We start from the raw sequence: 12553 nt of genomic DNA on the forward strand, positions 1-12553 counted from the left end.
TGCTGCTAAACAGAGAAAATATTTTATCAAAAGTTCTTAATGTTTTCTAATATTTTATCTGCTGTGATAACACTGTTTTAACGTTTTTAATGATTTGTGTACATTTTAATCTATTTTATTAATGCTTGGCCACTTTCGGGCAGGTTTTATTTTATTTGTTATGACCAGTGGTCAAAACAATAATTTAAATAAATTGAAATTGTATATCCAATAAGTAAAATTTGACCTTTTATTACTTCTAATAAAGTCCTTCAAAACCTCAACAGAACTTTGTATATCCTTTATTGTACATCCAATAACAAAAAATATCCAAGTCAATTTCTTGGTTCAGTATTTGTACATTTCCTTTTTGGGAATAGGTCATGCATCAGTTCCGTTGGCATGCCCGTATCTTTCTCCATATCTTTCCCATTACTGGTTACATTTAAGTCCCCCTTCAGAATAATTTCAAAATCATCCGTTGTCACTTGTTCTTGTTCTTTAATTCCATTATAGCATGCTCTGTCAATTTTGTCAAGCAATTTATCCATTTTATCAAAGAACTTGGCAGACAAAAATTCCAAGGTTTGTATTGTAGATGTCTGCTCCATTTTCTTGATCCTCTAGCTCCCTCTAGTGTCCAACCTTCAAAGTCCCCTTATCATAAACAGCCTCAAACAGTCACTATTTTCCCAAGGGAAAATTTCTTCTAATTAATTCAGAGCTCTTTGGGAGCATTTAAAATTATTATTATAAGTCCATCTGAACCCTTAATCCATTGTTTATGAAGTCCATATTCTTTTTCTGTTTAATACAAAAAGTAATATTTTTAAAAATCGCATTTAAAAGTTCTTTCTCTAAGGAAAAGGTGACTCACCTAGCAAATACAATATAACCTGCTTTTCTGAAGGATCTTAACCCTTATGCGGCAGCAGAAAAAGAATCCAGAATGATTAAGAAGTGAGGCTTGGTGGATCTTACTGTCTTTAAAAAGCTGCGTTAATTACTGTGAGCAAAGATGGTTCTTCCCTTGACTCCCAGCCACTCAAGCCATAGGCAAACCACAAAATTCCTGCAGTTAATCCTAGGAGCAGCTGTGCGGAGTCACATGGGTGATCTCAAAGAACTCTCCTTAATCCGGAGAGCATTTCAGTGACCAGGATCCTGCATCCTACAGCGATCTTTGTCAAAATGCCATCCCACTGCAAAAAGGGTTGTTCAGCTCACCATGGCCCTCAACCGGAAGTCCCACTTTCAGAAAGGTTCTAAGAAGGTGTACAAATTATTCTATTTGCTCTAAGGTGGTGGGGTTTGGGTTGTTGTTGTTTTTGCCATTAAAGGCTGGTCAACGATGGAAATAAAGTACTTTAACTTTGATTTTAGGGTATTTATATCTAGCTTGCCATTATTCATTCCACTTTCCTAGTCCAACCAAACAGTCCTTATCTTTGGTATATTAATTTTCTGGTCCGTACCACTCATTGCACCATGCAATCAATCACTGCAAATTGTTTGGATTCTTAACCACCAACATGGCATAATCTGCATAAAAGTATGCACACATTCATATACCTGAACAACACGCTTCTAATATCACCACAAGCATTTCTTATAATGTTTATCCATAAATATAGGGACGCGGTGGCGCTGCGGGTTAAACCGCTGAGCTGCTGAGCCTGCCAATCGGAAGGTCGGCGGTTCGAATCCGCCTGACGGGGTGAGCGCCTGTTGCTAGTCCCAGCTCCTGCCAACCGAGCAGTTCGAAAACATGCAAATGTGAGTCGATTAATAGGCACAGCTTCGGTGGGCAGGTAACGGCATTCTGTTTAGTCATCCCAGCCATATGACCACGGAGGAAGTGTCTATGGACAAACGCCGGCTCTTTGGCTTTGGAACAGAGATGAGCACCGCCCCCTAGAGTCGGACACGACTGGACTTCATGTCAAGGGAAACCTTTACCTTTACCTTATCCATAAATACATTAAACAACCAATGGACACCACATCATTCCTTTCACTCCTAGCACAATGTTGAAGCATTTGCTAACCATTCCACTTTTGCTCACGTTTTATTTCTTCATATTGCATCACATATTCCTCTCTAACTGCACTCAGAAGCCCAGCCTTTAACACCATATTCACACACAGCATTCCATACTGTAATTAGAGTCCATTCACTCTATCCTATTGTATGTTTTCTCCAAACCAACAAACATATAATAAATATTCGTTTTCACATTCATACATTTCTCAATGGCCAGCTAAAGAGTGAACATCTGATCTGTGCACCACTGTCCTGCATAAAGTCACACTGCACTGCCCCAATTTTATTCACTGTCGCCTCTCGCATCTGGTGCTGTTTTGGCTATGTGGTCTTGTCTAAGGGCCATGAGGCTTTTAAAACCCCAGACCCTCCCACTGCCGAGCCAAAGCTTAGCCCCATTGCCTTGCATTCTTCCTATTTCTCTAAAAAGAAAACAATCTATTTCCCCTCTGCTGGTTCTCAGCAGCTTCATCTAGTGGTAAACATTGACTCCGTTTTCATATGCAGTAAACCCTACCAACCACATCCATCTCTTTAACTTTGCTGACTGAGCTTTAGGGCTCAGCAGGCTGAACATGTTTTAGGAAATTCTCAAAAGAGACTTTGAAAAGCTGTGTGAAAGCTAAGCTGTGAACTCAGTCCTCATCAGGGTGAATGTCTGAATGGAGCTGCCAAGGTATGTGATGATATGAACCACTTAAATTTTCTTGGGGTGATGATGGAGGGCTGAAGTGGGTTCAAATGTGATTTTAGTCTCCGGGCTTCTAGTGATGAATTTAGTGCTACCATTGCAAACTCCACATAATGGAAATCTAAGAAACTAGCAACCACACGCACACTGCATTGACAAGCTATCAGCATTTAAAGATCAAAAATAATGATTCCAGGAATGGGCAACTGTTGAGCAATACGGACTACAACTTTTTATTATTATTATTTTGCAGAGCAAAGTAGGAACTTGTGCCATGATGTGATAACCCAGAAGTAGACAGGCTTCCCATTTTTATTGAATTTTCTGCTTTTTATTTTTTTTTCTGATGAACTAAATGTGTGGCTTTGCTTGTGGAATCTACTAACAGTTTTAATTGCTGTCAGGGAGCGTTGTGGGGAAATTAGGAAGGTGGGGACTCAACTGATGGGTTTCCTGATCTTAGTCCTCTTGCTTTGGAAGAGCTTGACCCAGGAGATCAAGCTGGAGTGGCTTCTTCCATATTATCTCATTCTGGAGAGCAGCAAAAACTGTGTTCTTCCTCAGAACATAATCTAAGACAGACAGACAGCAATATTTAGGGCTTGCCTTGGTGCCAGCATTATGCTGGTTAGGTTATTATGTTGATTTTAGATGGGTTTTTTTATGGGCTACCCTCATAAGTCATCTGGAATCAATAGAATAGGTGGCCTACAAGTAGTTTTGTATATAAATAAATAGGGACATTATATTTAATGTATGTTCTTGTGTGCAGACAACAACATGGCTCCAGATATGGCCAACTTGAAACCTGAATACCTAGTGGTACACTAGATTTTCATTATGTTTCTGTCACTTCCATTTCCCAAAACTCAGCTGGCAGTTGACCCCACTTCTCTGTCTTGTTTAGGTATTTTAAAACAGTTCTCAACATCACATCCTATTTGAGTCTGCTCAGAAACAGACCCTATTAAACCCAATAGAAATCAAGGATAGTTTAATAACTGAACCACTTCTTGGGCTCCTAAAGACAACTATAGCACATTTTGTGCTGCTGATCTGACATTATGTAATCAAAACAACACTTTGGTTCTTTTTCATTCAACCATCTTTTAAAATTTCAAAAATACATACTGAGGTTTTTTTCATCACACCAATTCAATTCATTCAAAGAGGCAAGGCAGCTGATTCAGCAACTCAAGCTTATTTAAATCTATTGACAGCTCTTAGCAATGTGCTGCATTTAAATATTTAACAAATGTGTATAGGTGCCCATCTACCACAGGAACAATAAAAAAGTAAAAATATAACACAGAAGTCAAACAAAAGAACCATGTCGAGGAACTGGAACAAATACATTATCAACCATGCTGGGCTCCGTTTACATCTTAGCCTCAGGGCATGGGAGAAAAGCCGGTCTTCATGGCCTTTTTTTTTTTGGGTGCCTTTGGGTTAGTTTTTGACTCCTGGTGACTGCCTGCACTAGGCTTTGCAGTTTCCTTGGCAAGGTTTTTCAGAAGTGGTTTGCCATTGCCTCCTTCCTTGGGCTGAGAGGAGGGACTGGCCCAAAGTCAGCCAGCTGGCTTTGTGCCTAAGTTGAGACTAGAACTCCCAGTCTCCCGGTTTCTAGCCTGATGCCTTAACCACTACATGAAACTGGCTCTTCACGGTCTTAGGTACAGCTATTAATTTACAAAGCCAAGCAACCTGGGAGGAGTGGGAGCCATGCTTTTCAGAGAAGAAACAAGTCTAGAGTTTCATTCCGGCTAAGTTTATTAGGCAATGATGGGCCACCATGAAATGTGTGGAACCACCTAATTAATTCTGCCATATCTTTTTCCACAGAGGTATGTGCATCCATTCCTGTCTTGGCGAGAACCCCAGAAATGGATCCAACTCATCTAATGAATCCACATGTGGAATCCAGGATGGCTTTCTTATGGAGACCCTGCCTGCAATGTACTCGATCATTGCCCTCATTGGTTTCATCAGCAACCTCCTGGCCCTCTGGGTGTTCACTTTTGGCACTCTGAAGACAAACTCCATCACCGTGTACATGAAACACCTGGCTGTCGCTGACCTCTTGCTCGCCCTTTGTTTGCCCTTCCGGGCGGCTTACCAAAAGCACAACGGTCCTCCCGCTCTCTGCAAAATGATAGGCATGATCTTCTACATCACCATGTATGTCAGCATTTTGCTTCTCAGCTTGATCAGCCTGGACCGCTACTTCAAAATCATCAGGCCCCTTCAACAGTTCCGAATCCACACTGTGCCATTCAGCATTGCCATCTCCATGGTGATGTGGCTGATCTGCATTGCCACGATGCTTTGCTTCCTTTTGGACAGCAATGCAAGCGGGCCCTGTGACAAGTGCTTCCACTTCAAGTACAGAACCAGCACTGCGGGCATACTCAATATGACGGCTGTGGCCATTTTTTTCCTTTTGCTGTTCCTTTTGCTTTATTCCTACGGCAAAATCTCGCTTAGGCTCCGTGCGGTCTCTTTAAAGAAAACGCAGCAGCACAGTAAGAGGATGAGCACCCGAGCTGTCATAAAGACTTTTGTAGTCTTGGTCGTCTTCATCGTATGCTTCGTCCCCTATCATATGGTCCGAGTACCCTACATCCTTGCCCAGCTGAGGATCATTTCTGAGCAGAAAGTACAGGCCCTCCATCTTGCAAATGAACTGGTTCTTTGCATTTCAACCCTCAACTGTTGTTTTGACCCTGTGATTTTTTTCTTTCTGTCCAGCAGTTTCAAGAGATCCCTGTTGGACACCACCCTTCGGAAGCTAAAGTGGGCTTCCCGAAATAACCAGGGAGCATTATATGTCAGATAATCCATTACAGACTTTGGGGTCCAGGAAAGTGGAGTTGCATAACTAGGATGAATTTCTGGGTATTAGTTCTTTGTACTAGATCAGCCTTCCTCAAGATGGTGACTACCAGAAGTTGATGGACGGCAGAGATTAAAAGCCCTAGTTAAGGATTTCTAATCCAACAATTCCAGAAGACACCAGGGCACAGAAAGCTGGCTTAGACATCATCCAGTTAAGATGCTGATATATTTTAAGAGAAGATAAAAGCCAGTGATGGGATTTTTAATCCCTACTGGGGATATGCATACATTTGATTTTTTTTTCTGAGAAGAACGTGGACAAAACAAAAAGGAAAGAGGATTTATATTAAAAATAGTTTGTGAGAGAAAGCAAAACTGACAAATTTTGTATGTCTAGACAGAGAACTGAGTGCATTGCTCTTAAAAGTTAGTTAAGCTGTTCATACCATTTAAAAAATTTTAAGTTTCGCAAAATCTATTCTTAATGATTCTACTTCTGCCTTCTGAAGAAACAGGAAACATGCTGGCCTTCATGTTTCGCATGATAGTTGTTCTGACACCTTTTAGCAAAACTGGGAACCAAATGTTTAGGAAGTCCCCGACTTGTTGAAATGCATTATTTCTTTTGGCTTTCTTGTAAACTAAATTTTCTATATATTCCTCTCTAGATTAAGCAATACGTTGGTGAAAAATGATTTCTTGCAAGTCCTATTTGCTTACAACAACCCTTTAAACCAGGGTTTCTCAACCAGGGTTCCATGGAACCCTCGGGTTCCAAAAGAGGTAGCTAGGGATTCCCTGGGAGATCATGATTTATTTAAAAAAGTATTTCAAATCCAGGCAACGTCACATTAAAGAGGTAATTTTCATTCTTTATTTTTAATTTAAGAACACTGTTAATACATATATACCAGCTGACACAGGAAACGAATATAATAATTTTGTAAGTTCTGGCTTATATTTGAGCCTGGATGTGCAGGGGTTCCCCCAGGCCTGGAAAAAATTTGAAGGGTTCCACCAGGGTCAAAAAGTTGAGAAAGGCTGCTTTAAACATTAACAATAATTCTTGGGAGGCATTTATCTTTACCTCTAGGAATGAGACAAAATCTTCTAAGAATTATTGTTAGTCTGATTTTTTTTTTAACCTGTTCAATCATGTCCAATTCTTGGAGGCTGCCTAGACAAGTCCCTGCAGTTTTCTTGGCAGGTTTTTCAGAAGTGGTTTGCCATTGCCTCCTTCCTAGGGCTGAGAGAGGGTGACTGGCCCAAGGTCAGCCAGCTGGCTTTGTGCCAAAGGCAGAACTAGAACTCATGGTCTCCCAGTTTCTAGCCTGGTGCCTTAATCACTACGCCAATCTGTTTGATAGAATTGGGTATTTCTACATGTCGGATTTTGGGGATTACTAAAAAAGGGAAAAGCTTCTGTTGCTGAGTGTTACATATCCTACGGACAGTGAGATAAACTATGTCATTTCTTAAAAAGCAATATTTAAAATTGCTTTAAGTTTTCTTGTTTCATTATTTAAAGGACTTGTAGAAATTGATGGACTAGACAGCTTTTACTGGAGAACAATGACATTTGATGCTTCAGCTTTCTTAAAACAAAGATGCAGAATAGGCTCGCACTGATTTTGGGGGCTTAAATGAGTCAGACAGCTAAAATTTTTAGTATAACATCCTCTGCAGCGAAGTAGCAAATTCGAGAAAGAAATGTGGCAAGAGCTATCACAATACAAAATCTATCACTCATGCAAAGTACAATTACAATTGCAAAAAGCTACAGTTTTTTCTCTGCACTCATGGATGTTCAAAGAAATGCTTAACAAGAGAATTCTTGGCCATGGCAATGCAATGTTTCTTGCTCATTATGTCTTTCATATAATTTAATCTAGGTTTGGTTACCCCTTATTTATTTTAATTTGGATTTAAAACTATCTTTTTTTTAAAAAAAAAGCCAGAGAAATTCAACAGTGAGACTTTTTATTTAAAAAATGCATATAATTGTCTGTTAATTTTACTTAGCAGAGTTGGGTTACTGCTGTACATATATGTTATTTCCTTTATGAAACATTTGTTTTGTCATGCTCTGCAGATTAAGAATAAACAAATCCAGGTCTGGAATACAACATGAAGAGATGTAAATGCGCAGAGACTAAGGTCTTGAGACCTTTTAATAATAAAATAAAATAATAAAAGTGACTGAAGGCTGGCCTAGAGAAGGGTTGTTTAAAATGAGAGCATAATGCAGCCTACAGGCACACGGGGTTGAAATTGGGAACGGATTTACTCTAGCAAATCTGGAGGGCTTTTAGGGTGAGGAAAGCTTGCAGAGAGAAAATTGGTTGAAAAGAATATTTGTCCCTTAATATTCAAATTGATTCAGATAGCATGACCAGGTGTAAATAGTTTCTGCTCTGCTCCTAGGTGGTCATGGTTTGATTAGAAGAATGCTCCTCAGATTTATAGCTGTAAGTTCTTTAAGCTTTGCAAAATCCCATCAGATGACGATGCCCTTTGAAACTGCTTGGTCTGGGACCTGCTTTAGCATTGCAAGACATTCGTACCAAGGATCCGAGTGCAAAGGAACATCTTGCTAACTGGAGGGTTTTGTGGTTTGGAGACTTCTAATAGCAGGCAGCTTGAACTTCTCTGTCTGAAAAGTTGCTTCACTGTTATTTCTTACAAATAGTTGCCATATGATCAAGCCTGACCTGTCGCTCTTTTTTCCTTGAACATCAGCACTGCTGAAACAGAACTTGCTCCATTCTTATTTTTAAAAAATGCTGGATGGACATTACTGAAAACAACTTGGGTTAAAGTGAGCCTCAGGCTAACCTCTGTGTTCAACCTCTGCGGGTAGTTCTAGCTTGGGACCGTATTTTCTTGCCAAGCCTCTTTGGTGTTAAGGCCAGCTTTGGTATACACCATCACTTTAAGTATCCCACAATACCCCTGCTGCAGTACCGCATCGGGGCATTGTGGGACATTTAAAATGGATGTGTGTTGCTAGTTGGTCCGCATGTATTTTCTGAGATCTCAAAAAAAAACCAGACACACAAACGTCGGAAGTAACAGAACAGTAATGATAATGATCCATGCCGCTTTGGCATGTGAGTGAGCAACGCTAAATGCCTAACTTTAATACACTGTGGTTGTCTTATCGGAAGAATTCGATAAATTTACACACATGCGCGCACGCACACACACACAATCCGCCAAAGTGAAAGGCCTATTCAGCCTTGCATTCTGCTCCCATGGCAATAACGCCACCCCAACCACATCTCTCCATTCCTAGAGACAGGTAGCTATCGTGACTCAAAGCCAAGAGTTTGCCTAATTTTCCTTCCACGTTGTCCAGTTCAGGCATCACTTATAGGAAGTTCTGCAATTTCATTACAGTTTGCAATTTGTAGAGGACTTTGCTTTTAATCTGTTCAAGATTTCCCGCCATTGGGTGACCAAGTCCTAGAAACCACCATCTGTAGAACCTTTCCAAATGCCAGTCCATCTTCTAAGTCTTTAGTTGGGAATATGTTACCCTTTTTACATGCTTGCAATTAAAAAGAGAATTTGACAAAGCAGAAATAATGTGGGGAGACTCCTACGTGTTAAGAAAGTGGCCCAAATTAGAGGGAGAGGAGAAAGGAAAAGAAAACTAGTAACTAAATGTCCCACATACTTGTGTGGAATTTAAGTGAAGGAACCAGATCAGAAAAGTAGCATGAGAAAATCGAGTCCTTTTGTGTCTTGCTTTGCTCGATGAGGTTAACCACAAGGCTTCAATGTAGCGTAAAGTTTTGATAAGAAGCAAATATAACCTGTTCAGGTTTCAGTCCACCCCACTTTTTCTTGACATGCTCCTGTGGGCTCCAAGACTAGCAAATTCTTCTAAACACAAGCCCCAAAGTCAACTAGCAAAACTTGATACTGCAGTCATACACTTGGAATTTACAAATTAGAAACCCAAAATTCCTTTTCAAATCTTAATTCAACACCCTTACACATACCCACAGACACACATCGGTTCCTGGTTTCCCACGGTTTTTTAGCTTAACAGCATGATTTAGGTAACTAGCAGGGGGAAGGCAGCAATATAATTGCTGTTATGGGTAGTCCTTGCTTAAGGACCACAGTGAAGTGGTCATTAAGTGAATCTGATTTTATGACCTTTTTAACGGTGGTTCAGCAAATCACTACAGGCATTAAATGAACCATGTGGTTGTTAAGGGAATCACACGGATCCCCATTGATTTTGCTTGCCAAAATCTGGCTGGGAAGGTCAAAAATGGCGATCATGTGACCATGGGATGCTGCAACAGTCATAAGTGTGAGGACCAATCATAAGTCAATTTTGTCAGCACCATTGTAAGTCTGAACCATCACTAAATGAATGGTTGTTTAGTGAGAACTACCTGTACTCGTAAACAATTAAAAAGCAAAAATAGCCAAACTAGCTGCAACGCCCCCCCACCCCCCCAAAAAACTCATAGGGGCCTTTATTAGAACAACTGAAATTTTACATGAGAACTGCAAGCTTTCTAGTTTCTAAGAACTCTTTATTGAATGAGAATTTTGGTTATATTTCTCCCCCCCCCAAAAAAAGGGTGAGTTATCCTCAAACCATGTCTGAATGAAATAACATTCTTAAGTGGACAGAAGGTCTCCCCATTCACATAATTAGGCTTCAATAGGGGAAGAGGTCATTAGGCTGCATTTACGAGTTTTCTAGAACTTCTGGGAAGGAAAACCAAGCCTCCCATTTTTGGAAATTCTATAAGCCCAGCTACTAAAGTCAAAACTGTTTCTCTCATTTGTGAGATACATAGATCCCTCAGCTGCTGGAAAATAGATTAGAGATTGTATTATTTTAACAACATTGGAGGGAATTTAATCAGTGGCAAATTGATTCTGTCACCTATTTGGGAGGAAAGGTGTTGCAAAGGTGCAAAGTTGTCTTTGGTTCAGGATTTTCCTGTTGAACTAAAGATAAGTCTCTAAGGCAGTGTTTCTCAACCTTGGCAACTTTAAGATGTCTGGACTTCAACTCCCAGAATTCCCCAGCCAGGCTGGGGAATTCTGGGAGTTGAAGTCCAGATATTATAAAGTTGCCAAGGTTGAGAAACACTGCTCTAAGGGTTTTATTGCTGCATTAAGCAGTGGGGAACTTTCCCAACTTCACTTTGGGCGCAGGTCTGTGTTTTAAGAACAGCTCTCATTCCATCTTCTTTATGCAAATATTCTGTGTTCTGAAGACCAACCGCAGTTCAACCTTTGGGATGCCTGTAAAGGGATGTTGCTCGTCAGCATTTCTACTGATGCACGAGGACAGCCAAGTGTTAATTGTGCAGCGATTCGGAGGCTCACCTGCAATTGATTTGTCCATTTTTGACCCATGGAGAGTGGGAAGAAGAAAGATGGAAGGTGTAAAAGCATTATTGTATAATTATTAAAAAAAAAAAAAAAATGGACCCCCCCAATAGTTACAGCAGCAAGAAATCTTTTTTCATGGGATTCCTACTGTCAAATTGGGATTCCATTAGCATCCTTCACTTGATGCTTCCCAGACATACCGGCATTGCAGCTCCCCAAATCCCCATGTTCTGCAACATGATGGCCACACTTTGCAAAAACCCATCCGTTTGGTGAAATGAAGCGGCGAGTCAGCTGCTCAGCTCAGAAAGAAATAGCACTGATGTTTTTTATTAGAAGAAGAGCATCAGAAAAAAAATTACAAAGCTTGATGGCTGATGGTGAGAATAACAACTACTGTTCCTAGAGCAACAAATGAGTAGCCATGTGAGGGATAGGATGAATGGGAGCTCAGACGGCTACTTATAATAAAGCCACATCTCTCCTTACCAAATGTACTGAGAACACAACCCAAGGTCCACTTCTTGCAAAGACTTTCTCTGAAGTTTCTAGTTGGTGCATTCCTGAAACTCAGTAGCTAAGAAACACCGGAAGGCTGTAGACGTAGGACCCAGTAGCCTTGATCCAAAGATCCTATCTGCACCACCTCTACATTTGATGCATTCTAAGCTGTCACAAAGCTCATACACAATTAAGAAAATCAAGGTAGAAATGGCCTCACACACCACTCTTGGCAATATCTTCTGCTGCTAAAAGCTGAACGTCGACTAAAAGGAGTTCTTAGGAGTGTTAGGAGCAAAAAGCGTTACTAAAGCAATCAAGTTAAAATGAAATCAGAAACAAAATGGGAGGAAGTGGGGAAGCACCTATAGATCTAGTTCTCGCAGAGAACACCAACTCACTGAGGTGCAGCCAAACGCTACCTGGGCAAAACGATGGCAGACAGCAGCTTGGAGCTCATGGAATAAATATTGCTTCACTAGACAAACAAACCTAAAATATATTCCCTGAAGAAAATGAGCATTTCAGGAAGAAAGTTCAATTAGACCTAATTTGTGGATGTTTGTGTAGGGTTGCGGTTGTGTAGGACTCTAGTTCTTTAAGGAACCATTTTCTCTCCTGCTCCCCTATTCAAGGTCTGAAATGACAGAAGTTTCAAGAGGGGAAACGCCACAAACATTAAAAAAACTGACCAGCGAACATGGCAGCCAATTCTTGATGTATAAAAGAACAGGGTCCTTTTCTAGCGTTTCCTTCTTGGCAGCTTTGCACGTTCAATATCATTCTAGTAGGGGAAAAAAAGTCTTGTTTACCTGAAAGGGATCGAATGCTCAACTCTGGACCTAGGAAGGATAGTTGCTTCTCCTTGGTTAGCAGAAGTGTCCCAGCAAGAGCCAATGAGTTCAGCCAAGGCTGGCTGAGCTTGGCAATAACAGTTATCAAGAAGATTTCTTCCATTTTTCACAGTGGATCCTCTTTTTGCTTGCGGTTAAAACATCCTTTCCCACTCCTAAATGCGTGCCCAGATTAGTTCTGAACTTTGGCCCAGGCAGGCGAACCCAACCCCAGAATTTGCATCCCGAGTTCTGATGAAGGGTTTCATCCTTCGTTATTAATAATGAGCATGTTGCCCCG

At 40.6% G+C, this 12553-nt stretch overlaps 1 protein-coding gene across 1 annotated transcript; it reads left to right on the plus strand.

The window, feature by feature from the left end:
- The first annotated feature begins 2572 nt into the window (after positions 1 to 2572).
- On the plus strand, positions 2573 to 5989 carry LOC134504284 (probable G-protein coupled receptor 34). The gene is made up of 2 exons (XM_063313421.1): positions 2573 to 2698; positions 4556 to 5989. The coding sequence occupies exons 1-2, from the start codon at positions 2685 to 2687 to the stop codon at positions 5547 to 5549; spliced, it is 1008 nt and encodes a 335-aa protein (XP_063169491.1). The 5' UTR covers positions 2573 to 2684; the 3' UTR covers positions 5550 to 5989.
- Positions 5990 to 12553: the final 6564 nt, after the last annotated feature.

Source organism: Candoia aspera, chromosome 12 (assembly GCF_035149785.1).
Source record: "Candoia aspera isolate rCanAsp1 chromosome 12, rCanAsp1.hap2, whole genome shotgun sequence".
In the NCBI taxonomy this organism is placed as follows: domain Eukaryota; kingdom Metazoa; phylum Chordata; class Lepidosauria; order Squamata; family Boidae; genus Candoia; species Candoia aspera.